A 20,347-nucleotide genomic window follows, 5' to 3' on the forward strand; every position below is an offset into this window, starting at 1 on the left:
GGCGGCTCCGCTTTCCCTCACACACTATCGCTGGCTGGCGTCCCCATGTTGCTCCCAGCCCTGGGAAGGGTTGCCTGGTTTGTCCAAACCCCTGCCTCAGCTCTATTTTTAGCCTTTCGTCCTTATTTAGCAGCGAGGCCGGCCGGGAGCGTGCAGGCAGGGCGTGGGAGCAGGCAGGGCCCGTGACAGATCCTGCTGCCCACCCCACACCGGCAGCGACAACTGCGTCGCTGATCCACTGCTGGGGCTTAAGGGTGAGGAATAAATAGCCCTTTCCTCCCCTCCCACCCGGGAACAGAGCGGAAAGTTATCCCCTGGGATTAGTTTTCACTTTGAGGCCCCGGAGCAGCCGGAGGCCAGGGATAAGGATAGGGATGCATGGGGAGAGTCACGGGCACAGACTGAGCATTGTGTTGTGGTCTGGGAGGGGAGCAGAGCCCCTCATCTCAAGTCCAAGGCATCACATGCTTTCCTGCTTCTCGCCAGAGTAGGTGAAAGTTTCACTCCCCCATTCCCGTTCTTCGCCCCTCCATTTTGCCATGGGGGAAAAAAAGAGAATAAAAGACTGTAAGAACAGGTTAACCCACATCTTTTTCCTTGGAAAAACAAAGGCAGGGACAGGAATGACTTGAAATCAGTGCTCTACCTCAAGGCAGAAGTATGTGTGACCTAGATCCTCACAAAAGGAACTGTGACTTTTTCTGGGCTCCAACATATTCGAGAACTTCTGCAGTTGAGTTTTCTCAGCTATCTCAACCATGCAAAGTCCGAGTCACAAGGTCTCAGCAGACCTGGCTGAACACCTCTGATTTGCATTGAAGAAAAGCAGCCAGCACTTCATTAGGTCTCATTTGCAAAAGCAAATAGATTGCAAATGATGAGAGGGGCCGAAGGGTGTAACCATGACCACCCTGTCTCCACTGCCTGAGCTGCAGCTCTGCTGGGAGCCACCAGGCTGACCACAGGCCAGCTCATCACCCAAAAACCTGCCAGCACAATCTCCTCCATCTCCCTTCTCCCCTCCCCCCCCCCCCCCCCCCCCCCGACTGGGTTTCTGCAAATAAAGTAAATAAAAAAAAGAGTGACCCCACCTGCACTCACGGGACCACCCTGCACACAGGCCACGCAGGGCTGGCACCAACACCACCTTGTACCCATCCTGTCCTGCCCAGTCCTTACCAGCTGGAACTGGAGAGAGAGTGACAAGAGACACTTAAACAGTTTGCATAAATGCTTTTCTTATCCATAAGCTTTGGCAAATACTTTAAATGACCACTGGTACAAATTAACTTGGCGTTATTCCTTTATCCCATTTACGGCAATTGAGCTGAGCATGTGATAAAGCCTCCTCAGCTCCCTTTTCTAGAGGAAACCCTTGAGATGTCTCCAGCTGCTGCCATTCCTGGGGAGTGATCGTGATAACACCAAAAAAAAAAAGACATCAGGGCAAACTTCAAAACAAGCTGAAGCTGCCCCAGGTGGGGCCATCCCACACCACCTCTGCTTTCCTGTCTTTGCGCAGGCAGAAATCCCCTCGCTGCCACAGTCCCTGTCATCTCCAGCCTGCTGTGTGCAGCCTTCGGCAGCCCCAGCCCCATGTGCTCCCCGGACCCCCAGGGTTCTCTGGTTACCCTGCAATGCCATGGAAAGTTCCTGCTTCGCTTGAAAGCAGATGAACAGAACAGTTTCTGGCTGTCTTAGTGCTGCCCTGCAAATGGAGCAAGTTATCAGTGTGTTGTGGCAGAGGAGGATGAAGCAGGGCTGAGATGGGAGATCTCTCCAGCAGGCACACATCCCGTGCAGCCCGCACAGGAAAGATTGGAGAAACTAAGAAATTGCTAAAATCAAGCTAAAATAAGAGACCTTCGGGGCAGCACAGGCAGAAGCTCTGGCTGGCAGTCTCACGGATGCACCCACGGGCCGAAGGAAGGCTGTTAACGTGCTCTGGGCAGCCCCGCCTCCGAAAGTAAGAGACGTCTAAAGTGCAGGTTGTAGCTGCTATGGCGAGCATGGCACACCGGAGCCTGCAGGGGAGGCTGGGGAGCAGGGTGCTGTAGCTGTTCTTACTGAACATTCCCTCTCCAAATCCCAGTTCTGCCTTGCTGGCTTGATGCTTCAGCCTCTTGTGTCCAAATACTCTGATTTTTCTCCACCATTAACAAGAGAAACCCTACCTGGAGCCCCACTTTGTGGCACAGGGGCATCCCAGTGCACCCCCTCGGCACCCCACAGTTAAATGCAGAAATTTCCATGAGCACATGTGCAAACTACTGGACCCTCGTGCACCAGCAAGACATGGTGGCAGCTGGACAGGCTGCTCGTCAGCTGCCCCCACAGTTGCTTCTGTTCTCAGCCATGGCCCCAGCGATGCAAATTCAGCTTGGAAATACGCATGTGCTTTTGTGCTTGCCCCTGTAGGCCTTCAGTCTCCAAAGTCTAGACCAGGATTTTTAATTAACCCTGGAGAGGTGGAGACCGGCACCTTGCACCTACAGGCCTTTTATCTCACCAACGATCTACTCAGCCCAAATAAGTGCTCTCATTTCGGGAGAGTTGCTGCATTCTGAAGTGCTGGGAGAGATAAGAACAGAGACGCTCTCAGTGCTCTCGCTCTCAGTGCTCTCGGTGGTTTCTGAGCAGTGGGAGCTGATGCCAGAAGCTGCTGTGACTCACGAAACTTCACTCAGGTTAAGCAGCACCCACCCAAGAGGACGAAGGCAACTCGTCCCTCCAGTCCCCGGGAAACTTGGGGCAGCGTGTGCCTGCCCCTCGCCTCCCCCACCCTCCTATCCAAGTAGTGTTTCACAATTTCCCCCGTCCCAGGGTTACCAGGACAGAAAAACACCTCCAACTAGAACGTGACAGGACGACCAGGCACCTCCACTCCCTCGCTGTCCAGGCAAAATGCCAGGGTGCTGGCAGCCCCTGAGCCGCGGGCTGCTTGGATTTCTCCCAGGGGATATTTAGAAAATGTCAGAATAGAAACTTGTTGACAAAAACTTGCAGTGTTTCCATACGGGCACAGCCTCGTGACCAGGTTGAAACTCTCCCGTTTCAGCAGTGCTGGGTGGCAGCAGTGGGTTTTTCAGGTCAGAATGTGTGGTCATCTAGAAATATCTAAAAAAAAAAAAAAAAATTAAAAAGCACCTAAAATAATCATCAAAATCAAAACATTCGGAAGAACCTGCTTTTCCTCCCGCTATTTTTTAGACAGGACACTTTCAAATCCATTTGTTTCCCTACCTCTTTGGCACCCATTTCCGAAGTGTAGGATTTCCTCCTGGAAAAGGGCACCCTGGCTCCAGGCCCAGAATTTGGGGTGTTTGGGATGCTCAAGAGGTTGCCAGGATGCAGTCCCTCAGGCGATATGGACCACACTGAAAGCCCCCTCCAGCCAGCACAACGACCCCCAGAGCAGGGGGTTTCCTGCCAGGAGAAAACACCTCCAAACTCACCATTTTTCCACAACTACCCCTGCACAAGCTGTAATTTCATGGAGTGATGGTAAAAGACAGGATGGATCCTGCCTTCACCCTCACATCCCTTCTCCTAGGAGGCTAGGGTGGGTTCAGCAGTGGGAGGCCCCTGAGGCAGCCCTGCTCCAGCTGCACCCCAGCCCTGGTGCAGGGGTCCTGCTCCCCTTTCTCCTCTCCCAGGAGACGACACTCCTTGTGTAGGGGTCCTGCTTCCATTATCCCACCCCGAGGATGGAGATCCTCAGTGCAGGGGACCTCAGGGCCAGAGCACTCCCGAAGCACCCCGGCCCAGGGCGGGGACACCCCGGGGTGGAGGGGGCCGAGGGCCAGCCCCGGGGGCGGGCGGGCTGCGGCCGGGGGCCCTGCCCGCGGCTCGGGGGTGCAGAGCACCCTCTCCCGGCGCTGCCTGTCAGCAGCTGCTGGACTTTTTTTTTAATTTTTTTTTTTAATTATTTTTTTCTGCCTGTCAGTTGGGGCGGCTCGTCCCGTCCCATTCCGTCCCGTCCCATTCCGTCCCGTCCCTCCCGGTGCCGCTCGCCGGGGGATGCCGCGCCCCGCGCCCCGCGGCTGAGCGGGTCCCGCCGGGGCTCCATGGGCTGCACCGGCAGCGCCCTGCGCTGCTGCCCCGTCGGTGCCGAGGTAGCGGCTGCGGGGGCTTTTTGGGCTGGGCTGGGGTGGGCTTGGGCTGGGCTTCGCGAGGGGTCGGGGTTCGCGTGGGGTCGGGGTCCGTGGGGCCGGGGTCTCGTGGGACCCAGTGTACGTGTTGCCGGGGTTTGATGGACCTGGGATTCGCGTGGGGCTGATGTTTGTGGGGAGCGCGGTTTGCATTGCTGGGAACGTGGGTCCCCCTTGCCCCGGGGAGCGGCGGGGCCGGGCAGTGCGGCTGTCCCCGGCTGCGTGGGACCCCTCCGGCATTGTGGTGGGGGAGCTGGCAGCGGGAACAGCGGGAGGTGGCAGAGACCTGCCCTGCTGCTCTACCCTCCTGCACCCCTTGGGGCTCACCCCCACATCACGGGGAAGTTCATACTTCAGAGGGTGCAGCATCTGGGATGAGAATGCCTGTTGGAAATGCTTGTCCCATAGAGGAAAGGGATGGGTTCCCCCAGCTAGACCTCTGCCAGCCTCCTGCAGCATCCTCCCTTGTCCCAAAAGTTGTGTCCCTTTGTGCTGAAGGCACCACTTCTGAGTGCTCTGCAGATCTCAGTGCAGCAGTCTTACGTGAGCTGAGATCTAGAAATTATCTGCTGATTATTATTATCAACATTTTATTATTGTGTTATTGTTATTTGACGTGCTCATGCTGCCATAGTGCCCCACCATCAGCCTTGGGAGTTGTTTATGCAGTGGGATGTGCTGTACTGGTGTCGGGGAGTTGTGATCACTGGAGGGTGGCAGGGGCTGGAGGGAAGGCAGAAAGTCCCTGTGGTGCTGCTGTGCCCCCTGGCCCCTTGCAGAGGCGGCTGTGAGAGCCCAACCACCCGGGACCACACGGCTGGAGCAGAACCCACTGCTGGGGTGTGCAGGGGGAGCAGACAGAGAGCTCACACAGCCCCACAGCCAGCGAGTGCCTTTATTTACAGCACTTTAAGGCTTGGCCGCTTCTCCACATCATGGAAAAAAAATCCCACTCTTTGCTATGTCATGAGATCAGACACTTCTGGGCTGGTTTGTGACACTGAGAACTCACAGGAACGGGCATGGGACAGGGAGAAACAGCAGCCCTGAGGCCCCAGGTATCGAAAGCCACACATTTACCGAAATGCGGAAATTTGTCATTTGCCTGCAGACGCCTCCCTTCCTGCACTTGCCTGCTCTCCAGCCCTTCTGCTCAGCCCTGTGGCCTGCTCACCGAGATTCCTGCACCATAAAACAGCCCTACTGTAACTAAGTTGCAGGTTAATTCTGAAAGTAGAACCTAAAATCCCCGTTATGGCTAAAAGGGGTAAGGGAGGCCATGGGGCTGCTCCTGCTCATGTTCTTGTCTCTAAGGTACCAAAAGGCGGGGTGGGAGACCTTCACCTCCCACTGCTGATAGGTGGACTCGCAGAGCTGGTCACTTGGGGTTGCTTGGGTTTTGTGGGAGACCTCAAACCCCAGGGGTGAGCCTGGCCAGAAGGCAGGTGCAGGTCATGGGGTTGGGGGCTGTAATGGGGCTGGGGGCTGTGGAGGCTTTTGGGGCCAGTCCCAGGTTGTAGGTGACCTTGGGGAGCTGGTGCTGGGCTGGATCCGATGGGCGGATGGAATTCCAGGAGCCGCTGTGTGCCCTGGGGGAGTCGCCTTGGCAGCCTCATCCTTCTCCAGCACCAGTCTGTGGGCAGCGAGGAGATAAGGAGGTACAGACAGAACCCAGCCCTGAGCTGTGGACACTGTCCCTGGAGTTCCCTTCCTCTCCAGCTCCATCCACCCATGCTTGGCCACTCATGGTCCCCGCTTGCCCTTTGGTCGTGCTCCTGGCGTGAGAGAGACCAAGTCGCCTTCACAAAAGATCAGGGCTGAGGTTTGGCCACCTTCCAGGGCTGGGATGAATATATTTTGAAGATATAGGAACTACACACAGCAGCAGGAGCCAGGGAGGGGGCAGGATGCAAAACTCGGGGCTGGCAACAACGTGAAGGGTTTGCGTATGGTCTGCGGTACAGATCTGACTGCAGGAGAGGTGATAGTCATCTTGTAACACAGCCGTTGCCGGAGGAAAAACAGTAGCAGAGTCGAAGACAGGTCCCACGAACCTGTGCCAGCATTGCTCTGGCAGCACTGTGCATCTGCTGCAGGTTCTGGGGAGGTTTTAGGGTCATGGGCCAAATCCTGGCCCCCTTCTCCACAGCCACAAAGCAAAACCTCCTCCCCAGGAGCAGAGTCGGGATTTAAATACTCATTTCCTGCCTCTTGGTGATTTCCTTTGCTAGGTTGTATGGTTGAATTGCTTAATGTACTTGTAAAACAGGAAAAGAGGAAGAAAAATACAGTCCCCTCACGCTAAGCTGAAGCAGAGGTTGCAGCTGTGCCTCTGCACCGGTGCTCCACACCACTGGCATCCTTGGAGATGTCTCAGGTCCTGCTGGAAATCCCGATTAATCCATCCATAAACAGTTCCACTCCAGACTATTAAAAATATTTAGTTCTAGGAACGTAGATACTTTTGGTTTTTTCATAGCTGGAAAGTATTTTTTGGCAGAGGTTTCCATGCCAAGACCTTACAGGATAAGCCGTGCTGCGGATGGTCCCCACCTGCAGGATGTTTCAGGCTGCTTCTTCCCCTGGCCAAAGTTGTTCCAGCTGGAGCAACTCCCAACCTTCTCCTTTCACACACAGTGGATACCAGGATTGTTTTCCAGCTCTCTAAAATGTGCCTGATACCAGAGGCCCGGGTGCCACATGCTGCTCTGGAAGCAACAGCAGAAGGTGCCTCTATATTTCAGTGCTTTCAGCCACATTTTTCTTTTCACCCTGGCTTTGGCAGTGGAGCTTTTATCCCAAAGGACAATGGAGTGGTTAGGAGTATAATTAGCTCTAGACACTATTTTAATTGCTCCTAGAGGTAGGAAGGTGCCTCACTCGTAGCCTCAGGACAAGTATTTAGACTTGTCTGCTGATGCTGGTGAACCTCTTGCACGCTTCAGCTATTTCTGGGCTCAGTGCAGTGTCTCAAATCATCTTCCTTGAGATGCCAAGGGGCTCTAAAGCCCTATCCCACTGGGCTTGGGGTGTGGGAGAGAGGTGAAGGTTCCCTGGATCTGTGCTGGGGACATTGCTCATGCTGTGGAGGTGACCAGCCCTGGGCTCTCTGTCCTTTGCCAGAGAGCAGGACACATGCAACAGAGGTGGTTTGGTTTGAGGGATTTGGGGGTCCCTCCTGTAGGTGGTAACAGCATTCTGCTAGCAGAAAGGCTAAGATCATCCAAACTGGGGTCTGTGTGACCCCCCTGTGTCAGGATGGTTCCCACACACAGCCTTTGCTGTGTGGGATTCCTGTGATGCCCTCAGGCCTCCAGAGCCCCAACTGTTCATCCACCTCCCTCTCTCCCCCCACTCCCCCACTCCAAAACCCATCACAGGACATGGGTACATTAAATAGCAGGAAGATGCACATTGGCATGACGTGTGTGCAGGGGACAGGTTGGGGTCCCTGGGGGCCGTTTGCAGGCAGAGCTGTCGGGGCTCAGCAGCACCCCAAGGCACTCCACATTTTCAGGGTGAGCTGTGTGGACAAGGAGAACAAGCACTGTGAATCCTGACTGCCGGGTGCCTCCTCGCCACGTTTCCTGGGCCACGTTCAACGCCACGGCCGCTCACGCCATAGAAGGGAAGATAAAGCCGTGGCTTCCCAGCAGCTCAGAGTTCTCCTGCTCTCTGGAACTGCGCCTCCCTCCAGCTTCAGAAGGGGGGCTGCAGGGGAGGCAGAGGCAGGGACGCCTGTTTGCTTTCTCTTGCTTTTTTTCCCAAGCCAGACTCCCTAATCTGGCTGTATTTGGCCACGCTGCTGTGACAGTGGGGGAGCAGCTGGCACAGGGGGGTCTCCGGCTCCCCACAGGCAGCAAGCAGGGCTGGCTTTGGTAGGGACCAGTATTTTTGGGGCAGCTTTGCCAGGGGCTGGAGAGCAGCAACGTGTCTGCAGGTGGATTTTCTCACCCATGGTGCATCTGTGCCTCTGCCCAGAAGCACGACCTGGTGATGGGCATCGGGGGCCAGACTCGCCCTGCGCCGGTGAAGCCGAGCTGTGAGAGCGGGCGAGCTTTGCTTCTATCTTTCAGCAACTGATAAAAATATATCCACTTCTTTTTTTTTTTCTCTCCTCCCCTCCAAGTGACTAAATTAAACCCATGCAGGGCTGGAAGGCATCCCACGGAGCTGTGTTGCTGGAGGCAGCTCCTGGCTCTGGGTTATCTCAGCCCCGTGGCAGCAGTGGGAGTGTGCGGGAGCGCGGGGCTGAGCGGCACATTCCTGCGCTCCTGAGGTCATTGCTTGGCCACCGCCAGCCCTCGCCTGCTGCCAGCCCTGCACAGGGTCTGCATCGCCTCTGATTTATGGTTATGTTTCATTTCTCACTCCTGCTCCAGCATGGGATGTGTCAAAGCCCAGCTGTGTGATGCACTGGCAAAGGGGTGTGTTTGGGGGACTGCAAGGTGCCAGAGACCCTGAGCATCCCAGGACAGGAGGAGGGTGGCAAGGCAGTGCCACAGCCGATGCCCTGCCAAGTGCTGCCTGCTCTCCCCACCCAATGTTTTGCTGCTGGAGTCTATTTTGCCCCAGCACCATGTCGGGGGGGGGGGGGGGGGGGGCGGAGGGGGAAGAGTTATGAGCATCCCCCAGGTTTTCCAGCTGAGTGCTGCACGGTGAAGTGTCTGGGATGCAGGGAAGTGGCATGAGCTTGAGGCTGACTGATGGGCAGCACATGCACTCCCATGGATGTTCAGGGCTGGGAGAGGGCAGGGGGCTGAGGAGGGCCCACTGCTGCTCGGGCACCTGTGTTTTAGCAGGACTGAAGAGTGCTCAGTGCAGGGTGTCCTCTGCCTGCAGACGCCCCCTTTGTCCCCCCGTGCTCCAGCCCCTTCTCTTTCTGCCAGAGACAGCTAAAAGCCCAGCAGCAGAGGGGATCGGCTTCCCAGGAGCTCACAGCCTTGAAGACAGAGAATGGTGAGACAAAAAGTGTGTTTTACCCCTGCTGTGCTTTCTCAGTGTGATATTAAGCAGCCTGCACAGGGCTGGGGAGGATGGGGACGATGGCTGCAGGTGGTACAGGAGGGCAGACAGGGTATCCCAGAGAGAATGGCATCCTAGAGCCAATGGCATCCCATCCTCTCAATCAGAGAGGTCACCCCCAGGACAGGAGGCCTAACAAGCTCTGTATCCTCTCTGAGCCTGCCAGCACCACCCCAATTAGTGCTATTTGGACCAGTGAGATGGAGGGAGGTATTAGTCCAGTGGGAGGAGCACAGGGCTGGCCACCGTGCTGGCAGGTTGGCTGCCCAGGATGTCCAAGCAGCCTGGGTACAGGATGTGGCCAGTGCTGTTTCAGCCGTGTTTGTCTTGCAGCCGATGCCTCCCTGCTTTCTGAGGACAGGAAAAAGAAGGCAGTGCTGCCAGAGGAGTGGACAGAAAGTGCAAGATTCCTCCAAGGCCAGGAGGAGGAGGAGCAGCTGCAAGATGCTGGCCGGGCAGGCACCACAAGCATCATCCAGGACATTCACATCCAGGTTGGTCGGAAAGGCATGTGCTGCTGGGGGCAGCAGCTGGGGGCCAGCCAGGACTTCCCAGGCCATGATCACAGACCTGGCACATGCTGGGAGAAGGAAGGGGTTAGGAAAATGTTAGGAAGCCCGAAGTGGTGTGGCTCTGCATCCCTTAAGCTGGTGTTTGTCATCTCCCTGCTTCCCAGGTGGAAAAGGCAAAAGAGCTGGAGCTGAAGGAACAGTTTGATGCCCTGAGGAGAGAGCACACGGAGACCCTGCAAGGTGCATGTCAGGGCAGCAGGGCTCTTTGCAGCCCTCCTGTCCTCTCCTCCCATACTGCCAGTGCCCCTCTGGCTGCCTGCAGAGTTGCAGGAGTGCTGCTCCCCTGCTCCCCAGAATTGTGGGGCTCAGGTGGGGCTTGCTGCCCCAATGTCCCCAAACCAGTGACATTCAGCTCGTGTCCCCCTTGCAGAGCTCCAGAGAGCACATGAGAAGGAGAAGCTGCTGCTGGCAGAGTCCCACCACAGGTCCCAGGCGGCCTTACAGGTACCTGTGGAGAAATCCCTGGGGAAGGGGTGCTTGTGGAGGGCTTGAGCACCAGCTGCTGGTTCTGCCATGGTGCCCCATGCTCCTCAGTGGCCATCTCGGTCCCTGGTGTGCCCAGAGTCCACGCCAGCTCCTCCAGCCCTGGAGTTATTTGGGCACCATAGCAGAGCAGTGCTCTGGCTCAGGAAGAAATCCCAGATACCTCTCATCCTGGTTTTTCCCTGGCTGCCCTAGGAGACAATTCAAGCACTGAATTCCCAGCTGAAATCCTTCCAGGAGAAGATGAAGCGGGTGGAAGAGTCACTCTCGAGCACAGACTACAAGAAGCACATCCAGGTGTGGGGAGGGGTGTCAGGGAGGGGGCTTGCTCTGGGGTGCTGACTCAAAGCCAGGTGAATTCTCTGATGGACCCTGGCAGGGGGGCTGGAACCAGGTGGGAGCACAGGACAGCTGAAGGGGGAAGCAAAGCCTGTCATTGGGAGGTGCACATGCCGTTGAGGTCCCTTGAACACAAGTGATGGCCCTGCAGGAGTATGGGAGCCCCAGCCCCTTCTGGGAGCAGGAGCTGGAGAGCCTGCACTTCGTCATCGAGATGAAGAATGAGCACATCCATGGCCTGGATAAGAAGCTGCTGCACCTGGAGAACGTGGTGGGTTGAAAGTGGAGGTTGCAGGTGGGCTTTCCTCTTTTCAACTCTTCTCCCCACTTAAATTCTGCCCAGAAATTGCAGCTGGAGTGAAGGTGGATGGAGCCTGGTTCCTGTCTTGGAGTGGGGAGGGGATGTGGGTGCAATGCCACCAAGCCAATGTTCCCCACAAGGGGAGGGGAGGGACTGTTCAGAGGTGGTCCCTCCTCACCCTCATGCCCCTCTTCCAGGAAGAGAAGAACCTTCTGCTGGAGGAGAAGGTGAAAACTCTCCAGCAGGAGAACGAGGACCTGCAAGTTCGCACCCAGAACCACTTGGTCATGGCAAGGTAAGTGCTGGTCCCACGTGCCCACTGCACTGGTGGCACCTCCAGTGGGGGGACGGGTGGCAGTGGGGGGAACACCTCACAGCCTGTGGTGGCACCGGGTGCTTTGCAGGGAGCTGAGGGGCTGGCGGGCGCTTTTCCCAGCGGCTCCGGCAGCACGTGCCATCTGCCCACAGGCAGCTGTCTGAGGAGCTACAGGCTGCCCGCGGGGCGCTGGAGAAGGAGGCACAGCTGCGGGATCAAGCTCACCGTGAGAAGGAGGAGCTGCTGTACCGTGTGCTCAACGGGGGGGACGGCACCCCCTTCCCCCTGGCTGCCAGCGAGGTGCCCCTCATCGCCACGTAGCACAGCACCCATAGCACTGCGTGCTGCCAGGGGGGCTGCCGGGGCTTTCCCCAGCTGTGTGAGCCCAGGGCTGGTCTCACAAGTGCCCCCCAGCCAGGGCAAGGCTCCGGGCCAGCCGAGCCCTCGGGGTGTCCCGTCGGACCGGAGTAATGGAGCATTTCACAGGACACTTGCGCCTGCCTTTCCCCGGCCCGTGCGGAGCTGCAGAGGGACCCTGGCCACCCGCCTGTGCCATCCCTGCACCCCTTCCTCTGGTGGCAGTCTGGGGGTGAAAGGGGTCAGCCAGGACACATAGGCTTGCATTGGGCCGATCTGACCCAGCGCTTGGCTCTGAGCATAACCAGCACCATTGCTGCCCAGGGCGTGAGGCGAGGATGATGAGGTGCTCACTAGGATGGGGATGAGCACTGCGAGGATGAGGAGGGCACTGGGAACATGGCGTTAAGGTACCTCTGTAGGCAGGGCTCCCATCCCTGCCCTCCTCCTCCCATCACCTCCATCACCTTCAGCAAATGTCTCCCAGGGGTTGCTCCTACAGCCCGTGTGTGTCCCTGCTCACTGCCACAAAGACCCCAAGCCCTCCCTGTCCCCACTGCCCATCAGCAGCACCACCAACCCCATCTCCTGCCCCAAAGCTGGGCAGAGGCTGCGTGCCAGGGCTGCACATATGGGGAGCAGAGCATCCTCCCAAGGGACAGCAGGCTTCAGCAGGTCACATCCTGCTCTGAGCCAGTGCATCCCCATCAGGGAAGATGCTGCCAGCATGGCTGTGGGTCAGGGCTGGATGCACACAAGCACTTTCCACTGGGTGCACGAGTGTGGTGGGACAGTCACTGCTCCGGGGCTGTCACTGGCCTGTCCCCTCCCCAGGGCTGTTTAGCCAGGGGTGTGCGTGTGTGTGTGTGTGCGTGTGTGTGTGTACGTGTGTGTGTGTGCACCAGGCCAACGTGCTACTGGCTGTAACAATTACAAGTTTGTAAGAAGCAGCAGCCTCAAGAATTCCATGTCAGTGGTTTTGGTAACTGGTGCAGGAACATCCCAGAGTGGAGCTGTGTGCTCTGAACCCAGTGTGGTGGGAAGATGGGGAGGGTGGGAGCAGGCCCCACAAAGACACAACAAGGGAGCCCCAGAGGAGGTCCCTACAGCTGATCCCTCTTTTCCTGCTCCTTCCCTCTTTTCATTCATTTCAATGGGCTCCCCAGCACAGAGCAGACCCCGAACCTCCCAGCCCTGCCAAGGCAGCAGGGCCACTGCAACAGCCACTTCCGTCCTTTGTGCTGACCCTTATCAGGAAAAGAGCAGCTGAATGAGGCAGCCAGGAAGGCAACACGGATGTGGGGTCCAGCTCTTACCCACACACCTCCACGAGGTGCCCAGAGGGGGAATAGGGGCGCCTGTTTTGTCAGAAACGTCCCCCCAGGGCACCTACTGCTCCATGCATCATCCAAGCATCTCCTTGGCTCTGGGGATGGGTGTTGGGGCACCTTCTAGCTTTGCCCAGCAAGCTCAGGGATGCAGGGGGACATGCCAGGTGCTGTAGCACCAAAGCAGAAGATGCCACAGGAAATCCTTCCTGTTTGTATCTGAAGGGGACAGGATCTCTGGGAAAAGGAGATGAGGTTGGTGGGGTCTGGCATCCTGCTCTGGACACCTGGTACCATGTCCCACCACCCCAAAGGCAGATCCTGTGTGTGACCTGGAGAAATGTGCCTGGTTCTGGGAAAGGGGAGCACTGGGAAATGAGAAGGAGGAATAAATGAGTGCAGAGAAGGACTTGCCCACGGTAAGGAGGAAAAAGCCTGGACCAGGAAGTACCTTGGCAGTCAAGGGGGGACAGGCAGGTCAGCCCTGCCTGACTCAGGGTGCCTGGGCAACATGAAGGGTCAGGGCACCACGAGAAGCCTTTGGTCCATTGTGAGCAGCTGAGGGACCAGAGTGGGCAAGGGGCCAGAGGGACAATGGGCCCCTGCACAGAGAGATTTCAAAGGTAAAAAAAAAATGCACAACCCAATAACAGCAGCAAAAGCATTTGTTTGCTTTATCCTCTCCAAACAGAACTCCTTCTGCAGAGGCTCACTGTAAGGATTTGGGTTGCTCAGGGAGGTTCACCAGACCAAGGGGAAGCAGCTCTTGCAGCTGTGGCAGGGCTGTCCCCCTCTGCAGGACAGGACCCTCAGCCCAAGGGGCCTCCTTGCCCCTGGGCACAGGATGGAGGGAGCCAGGCACTCAGGGATGAGCCTTTTATTGCCCCGGAGCAGATGGGCACAGGGCAGTCCCACAGGGCTCCAGAGCCACTTCCCTGGCTGTGCTTCCCGGTGGCTCCCAGGGAGCTGCCCCTTCAGGCCAATGGCCCTCAGTGCTGTGCCAGATCCCATAGCCAAAGTAAATAAGGAAACCTGGGAACAGATAGAATAAGGTGTGTATGGAGTGTTTCTCTTCCATCCGCTCCCAACCACAGTGTGCTCACCCCTTCCCGTTCCTTTGGGCCCTGTACCAGAGGACACGGTGCTCCCACCACCCCTGGACATTGAAGTTCAGCATCTCCTCTCTCGCCCACCACTGCTCTGAGCAGCATCAGTGCCACAGGCTCTCAGACCACCAGAGCTTCACCCAGAGAGGCTGCTGCCAGCTCCAGGAGCTCAGGGGTGGCCGTGCTTACCGACAGCCATCCAGAGTAGGTACCGCAGCCAGGCGGCCGCGCTGAGCCGGGCCATCAGGATGCTGTTGATGGAGATGCTGAGGATCGGCAGGAAGGGCAGGCAGGGAACCTGCAGGGACAAAGCACAAGGGAATAGGGTCTTCCCTTCTCCCAGAGGCACGAGCTGGCCTGCAGACGGGAGGGTTCGCAGCTAAATTCAGCTCTTTGCTGCTTTGGCTAGTTGCTGACAGGTGAGGGGAAGCCCAGCCTGGCTGTGAGGCTTAGAGAGCCAAGCTGGGACTGCAGACTGTGGAGGGTGGTTTGGTTTACATGTCCTGCACTGGGGCAGGAGCTACTGCAGGATTTGAGGGGGGAGGCAGAAAACCAGTGTGTCAAGGCCAAGTATCTTTTTACTGAAGAGCATCTCTGATTCCTGCAGCAGGCACTGGACTCATTAGGGACTGCAGAAGGTGTCCCTTCAGCCTGCAGGATATGAGGGGAAGAACCAGGCAGCCTTCATGGTCCCTATGGAAAACCCTATGAGTTGCATGCTGCCTCCAGCAGTGCTTTATTAAGGTGGATGCGGCAAAGATCTGCCTGACCTAAAGCAGAGGGAACACCCCCCAATGCCACATCACTCTTTCTCCATGGGGACGTCCCTAGGACTGGGCTGAGTGCTCACCATGAAGGATGCTCTGTCCCAGCTCTGAGGCTGCCTCCAGATGAGCAGAGCTGTAGCCAGAATTCCCAAGAGAGGCAGAGCCAGAGCTGCAATGCACCAGGCACCCCCAGCCCGCAGGCAGGGCAGCCCAGCAGTGCTCACCCAGCTCAGGGCACAGACCAGGGCAGCTGTGGAGGGACCACGGCAGTGTGTCAGGGCAGCACTTCCCCAGGCAAGGACCATCCCTCTCCTGTGATGCAGCACCCAGGCTGCCATGGTGGGACAAAGGACAACGGGGAGACAGGGCTGGGTGTCTTTTCATGATGGGTTTAACTTTTCTCTCCAGTCTGGGAAGCAGAAGAAGCTTGAGGTTTCCCAAGATCCCATTGGGGTAGCCAGCTGTGTGGTAATGGGGAGAGGGCAGGAAGGAGCCAGGCAGATCCTGCATCCTGCTGGGTGGTTTTCACTGAGCAGGAACCTGCCTGAGATGTCCCCCGTGGGCCCCCCACGCTGGGTCCCTGTAAAGCCCATCCATCACTCCTGAGCGCACCTACGGCTGTCAGAGCCCAGGCCACTGCAGAGGAGGAACGTGGGGTGGGATGCAGGGGTGGCCGGACAAGGTGGTCCCACCAGAGCTGCACAGCTGGGACCTTCCTCACAGGATTGTCCCAAGTGCTGGGTCCAGGCCGATATCTGAGGGGCAGATATTGGATGTCAAGGCACATGAGTTTGCACCTGCAGTGCACTCAGGCCAGAGCCTTGTCCCAGACATGGGCACATCAGAAGCTGGGTGAGCCCTGTCCCGTGTCCCCAGCAGTCTCACCTGAGCAGCAGCACACAGCCAGCCACCATGGAGTAGGCCAGCAGTGTGCCAATGGACATCGTGTCCACCAGGGCTTTCAGGTTGAAGAGAAGGGCCAGGAGAGCTGCGGGGACAAGAGGCCCTCTCAGCCTCCCAGCAGAGATCAAACAGCTACTGGTAAGCTAGGGAGAGAGAGAGGACACCCACCAAGCCCTGCTCAAGGTTAAGAGTAACCCAACCACTCACCCACCTGCCAATCCTCCAGACACCAGCGTTGCCACCACCGGGCACTGACGGCGACTAACTTTGGCCAGGGGTTTGAAGAGGAGCCCGTCTCGAGCCATTGCATACAGGATCCGTGGCATGGGGAACATGGAGCCCAGGAGGCTGCAGGAAGGGGAGGAGATGGGGGAAAAGACAGCAGGAATCCAGGAGGTGCCATCCTGTCTTTTGCTCCTCCACGGGAGCTCCCATTACTCTGTATAGTCTATGACCTTCTCAAGACCACTCTGACAAGACCATCACCTTCCTCACCACCAGATGATGGGCAGTATTTGGGGAAGAGATGTCCGCAGTCTCGAGGAGCCCTGTGCATGCCAGAACACCCCAGCCCACTCCTGTGGTCACAGTGCCATCTGACTACTCCCTCCAGCTTTGGGCTCAAAGCAGAATGCCGGGGGTTTGGCTGCTCTCCTTGATCAAGAGGGTACAGAGTTTGTGGGGAAGGGCTGAGGGATTTTGGCCAAGCAGGGCAATCAGAAGGAAGGGGCTGAGAATAGCTCCCGGATGTGTTAAAACTCCAGTGCAACCTTGTTCTTAATCACAGAACTGCCATCAGAGGATGCCTCTCACCTGGTTGTCAGGGCACACAGTGACCCTGCAGCCACAGTGTACTTTGCACTGCTCCAGCCAACATACTGAAAAGCCACTGGGAGTGGGCTCATGGTGTCCAGGAGGTAGTAGGGCATCATCAGGGTGAGGGCGGCAGACACCCCAAAGTATGCCAGGAAGCAGATGAGGAGGGAGAGGATGATGCCCATGGGGATGGATCTCTGCGGGTTCCTCACTTCTTCTCCTGGGAAAGACAAGTTCAACTGTAGGAGCAGATGCTCATTTAATGTGCACAGCATGCTAAGTGCCCAGCTCAGGCTGGGGAGTATATCCTATATCCCTCCATGAGAGGGGACACAGAGACCTTCTAGCAAGGACCACTAGACCTCCCGGCCTCCAGGGATATAGGGATGGGGAATGTCTCTGCTTCAGGATTAGCCCAGATATGCCACGTGGACTCTTGTAGTTCCTCCTCTGAGCACAGAGGGCAGGAGAGGGCGTCTGCAGCACAGAGCTGGGAATGTGCCTGTTCGCAGCCCTATACCAGCTCCCAGGGCTGTGGGGACAGTCACTGCTTTGGCCCCCTGCCTTCGGGGGAGGGTCCCACCGGCATCACCCCCACCTCACTTACCCGTGGTAGCAATGCAGTCAAATCCAACAAAGGCATAGAAACAGGTAGAGGCTCCAGCCAAGGTCCCAGTGAAACCATAGGGCATGAAGCCTCCCACCCCAAAGGCACTGGTCATGTTGTTGGCCATGGACTGGTTCCTGGGAGGAGGAGGAAGAGTCAGGCAGTGCAGGGGTGTCAGTGCAATGTGGTCCCAGGAGGGGGTCAGGCTGAACAGTCCATCCAACCTGCTCAGCCCCTTAGCATCAACACAGCAGGGCTCAGGACTTTGGCTCTTTGACACATTGCCACCAGGGCAGGAAGAAATGGGAGAAAGCAGGATTTCCTGGGATAAAGCATTAGGGGGGTGACCCAGCCACACCCATCCCCACCCTGAAGTCAGCACAGGGAGAGCAGAGCCCCTCATACCCATTCTCATGGGAAGCTGCCCGTGGCAGGTCGTCCTCCCTGAGCTTCCAGTTGCTCAGGTCACCTTTGATGAAGCCACTCACTGTGATGAAGAGGAGGATGAGCACGTTGAGAGCTGTGAAAGCTTTGTTGACCATGGTGGACTCCTTCACTCCAAAGGAAAGAAGCCCTGGAGAAGAAAAAACTAAAACTGGCCGAGCCCCTGGATGACACCAGGGTAGACATTATTGGGGAGGGCAGAAAAGGGGGGACAGTGGTAGAGTCAGGAGGACCTGCAGATTTCCCCAGATCCCCCTTCTGTTCCCCATTCTTTGCTCAGGGAACCGGCAAAGCCTCAGAGAGGTCAGCACAATCCTGAAGAGCCCACACTGGGGTGAGGAGCTTATCCTACCTGATGGAGGGTGGCACAGGGGGAGGCATCCTACCTGCCAGCAGGACCACCAGGCCAGCAGCAAAGGCATCTGGGTGCTCTGCCAGCCCCACAGAGCTCATGGCCGCATGAGCACCCAAAAACCTCCCCATCTTCTTGCCGAGGAGCTGGTCGAAGGTAGCACTCCAGGCCCGGGCAACACTGGCAGTACCTGTGGAGAGGTGACATCTGGGGCAGTGATGGTGGTCCTGGGAGGTCTCAAATGACACCCAGGAAAGCCACCAACACAGCAAAGGTGGAGGGATCAAAAGGGCCTTGTACCGATGATGTAGGACAGCAGCAGATTCCACCCAGCGACGAAAGCCCACAGCTCGCCCACGGTCATGTAGCTGTAGAGATAGGCAGACCCAGCCAGGGGCACCCGGGCCCCGAATTCGGCGTAGCACAGCCCTGCCAGGGCAGACACCACAGCTGCAATCAGGAAGGAAAGGACGATGCTCGGGCCAGAGCTGGTCTTAGCCACTTCCCCTGCCAGGACATAGACCCCAGCCCCCAGGGTGCTGCCCACTCCCAGGGCAATGAGGTCCACGGTGGAGAGGCAGCGGCGGAGGCTGGAGCCCTCTGAGCTGCCTGGCACTTGTTTTCTGCGGGAAAGCATCTTTGGAACAGAGCGTAGGCAGCCCCAGCATAGCGTCTGTGGGAGAGGAAAGCAGCAGGCAATGAAGATACTGCTGTCCCACGGGCACTGACCACCCTGGGGTGTGACCCAAACCCAGCCTGAATGTTTTCCTTGCAGCTCCCACCATGCACACAGTGCTTTCTGGCTTTCTGGACTCCCCGGGTGCTGCCTGTTCTCTGCCAGAAAAACAGCCCTTTCCCAGGAGTTCCCAGGACTGGAGAACAGGGGATGCGTGGCTCCATATGCCATGGTGCTGCCAGGCCCTCCAGGTTACCCCAGAGCAAAGCAAAGCCTGTGCCACACACTCAGAATTCCATAACCTGCTACTTACTGGCTGTACGTGGCACATCCCTGCGGCACGGGCGACACAGGGCCATGCAATCCCTGCTGTGGTGTGGAGCCGGAGGGGACAGGGACCACCCCGGGGTAGTGCCCCACACACAGGATGGGGTGCTGTAAATCCTGTGGCACAGGGAGCCCCAGTCTCCAGGACAAATCCTGTATCTCCTAGAGGTGAGGGGCTGCTGCCTTCCCACCCCCCTAGCAGCACCCATCCACTGCACAACACCCATCCTGCCCTGGGCATCTCGCCCTGAGGATTTTCCCTTCTCCTGCAAACAAACTACTTACTCCGGCCATCCTTGGGGCAAACTACTCCAGTGGCAAGCTGGTGAGGAGGACGAGCACCAGGCAGCCCCCTTACACTCCCCCCTTAAATCCCTTTTGGGAGTGTCCCGGCCCTCCCCCTGCTGACCACCACTCCGGGCTGCACAATGGGAAATCTATGCAGAAATATTTTTCCCACAACGCCTTCCAAATCATACACACAGCCTGCAATGCTAATAGGCTCAGGGGCATTATTGAGGGAGTTTAGTTCACTTTTCCAAGCTGCCTGGGCAGGTGGAAGGGGGAACCCCTTCCCTCTGTCCCCAGTCCCTTGCACCAGGACCCACATCTCCGTCTGTGGAGATGGTTTTAGAAAAAATCCAGGCAGAAAGGAACAGAAACGTGGCCAGGTTTGGGTGCAGGGGTGCATGTACCTACAGCTGTGACTGTACCCAGGCTGAGATGTCCCTGGGGGACACAGAGGAAGGTGAGCAGGTCCCAGAATTGGCCGCAGCAGTGAGGCAGAGGAGCGCAAACCCAGCTCCATGGGATGTTTGCAGCAGCGTGTGCAGCTGCAGCTCCAGAACCAAAGTCCTGAAGCTACCTGCACTTCCCCGATATTTGGACACTGCCAGGGTGCATCCCACAGGGGCTGAGCAGCAGAGTGTGAGCGGGAGCTGGGATAAATCAAGGGCTGGGCTTAAATGAAGGCACAGGGCTGTGTAGATGGGGGTCCCAGGTAAGGCTGCTTGGGGTCAGTAAGTCACATGAGTGTCCTTGGGCACCAGCAAGGCTGTTCTGCAGGGCTGCTCCTGGCAGGGAGAGGCCATGAGAGAAGCAACAATGTGGCCTGGCTGGTTATCAGCTTCTTGGGAGAAGAGGACCAACTCTGGGCTCTAAGGAGAGGCTGGCAGATGGTGTTTGGGGTGAAGAGCTAACTTTGATTTTATTGTAGATAGCGCTCAGGCTGAGTCCGCTTACAGTACTTGGAGACAAAACCCTCTTAGGATGTGGTTCAGCACATCCTCTAGCTTTCAGCTTCCAAGGAGCAGAGGAAGGGAGCATCAGCCATGCAGGAGCAAAGCAAGGAAGGATCCAGAGCATCTAAAGCATAGGTATACGCTCTAGCCACAGGGCTGCCTTGTCCTGGCTGCATGGGGCAGCCCCACATCCCCAAGAGCACCCTGTGAGCTGCTGGGCTAACACTTCTGGGGCA

At 57.3% G+C, this 20,347-nt stretch overlaps 2 protein-coding genes across 2 annotated transcripts; one reads left to right on the forward strand and one right to left on the reverse strand.

Moving 5' to 3' along the window:
- Positions 1-3,845: 3,845 nt before the first annotated feature.
- CCDC69 (coiled-coil domain containing 69) lies at positions 3,846-13,278 on the forward strand. Its single transcript, XM_064672018.1, has 9 exons — positions 3,846-4,115; positions 9,041-9,110; positions 9,510-9,670; positions 9,853-9,928; positions 10,119-10,192; positions 10,427-10,528; positions 10,722-10,841; positions 11,069-11,166; positions 11,340-13,278. The coding sequence occupies exons 1-9, from the start codon at positions 4,068-4,070 to the stop codon at positions 11,506-11,508; spliced, it is 918 nt and encodes a 305-aa protein (XP_064528088.1). The 5' UTR covers positions 3,846-4,067; the 3' UTR covers positions 11,509-13,278.
- Positions 13,279-14,985: 1,707 nt separating this feature from the next.
- Positions 14,986-18,853, reverse strand: LOC135422657 (cationic amino acid transporter 2-like). Its single transcript, XM_064672021.1, has 8 exons — positions 18,168-18,853; positions 17,902-18,057; positions 17,477-17,645; positions 17,072-17,208; positions 16,462-16,684; positions 15,860-15,996; positions 15,631-15,733; positions 14,986-15,500 (listed from the first exon to the last, which is right to left on the reverse strand). The coding sequence occupies exons 1-8, from the start codon at positions 18,772-18,774 to the stop codon at positions 15,137-15,139; spliced, it is 1,896 nt and encodes a 631-aa protein (XP_064528091.1). The 5' UTR covers positions 18,775-18,853; the 3' UTR covers positions 14,986-15,136.
- Between the last annotated feature and the right edge of the window lie 1,494 nt (positions 18,854-20,347).

Source organism: Pseudopipra pipra, chromosome 15, assembly GCF_036250125.1.
Source record: "Pseudopipra pipra isolate bDixPip1 chromosome 15, bDixPip1.hap1, whole genome shotgun sequence".
Lineage (NCBI taxonomy): Eukaryota > Metazoa > Chordata > Aves > Passeriformes > Pipridae > Pseudopipra > Pseudopipra pipra.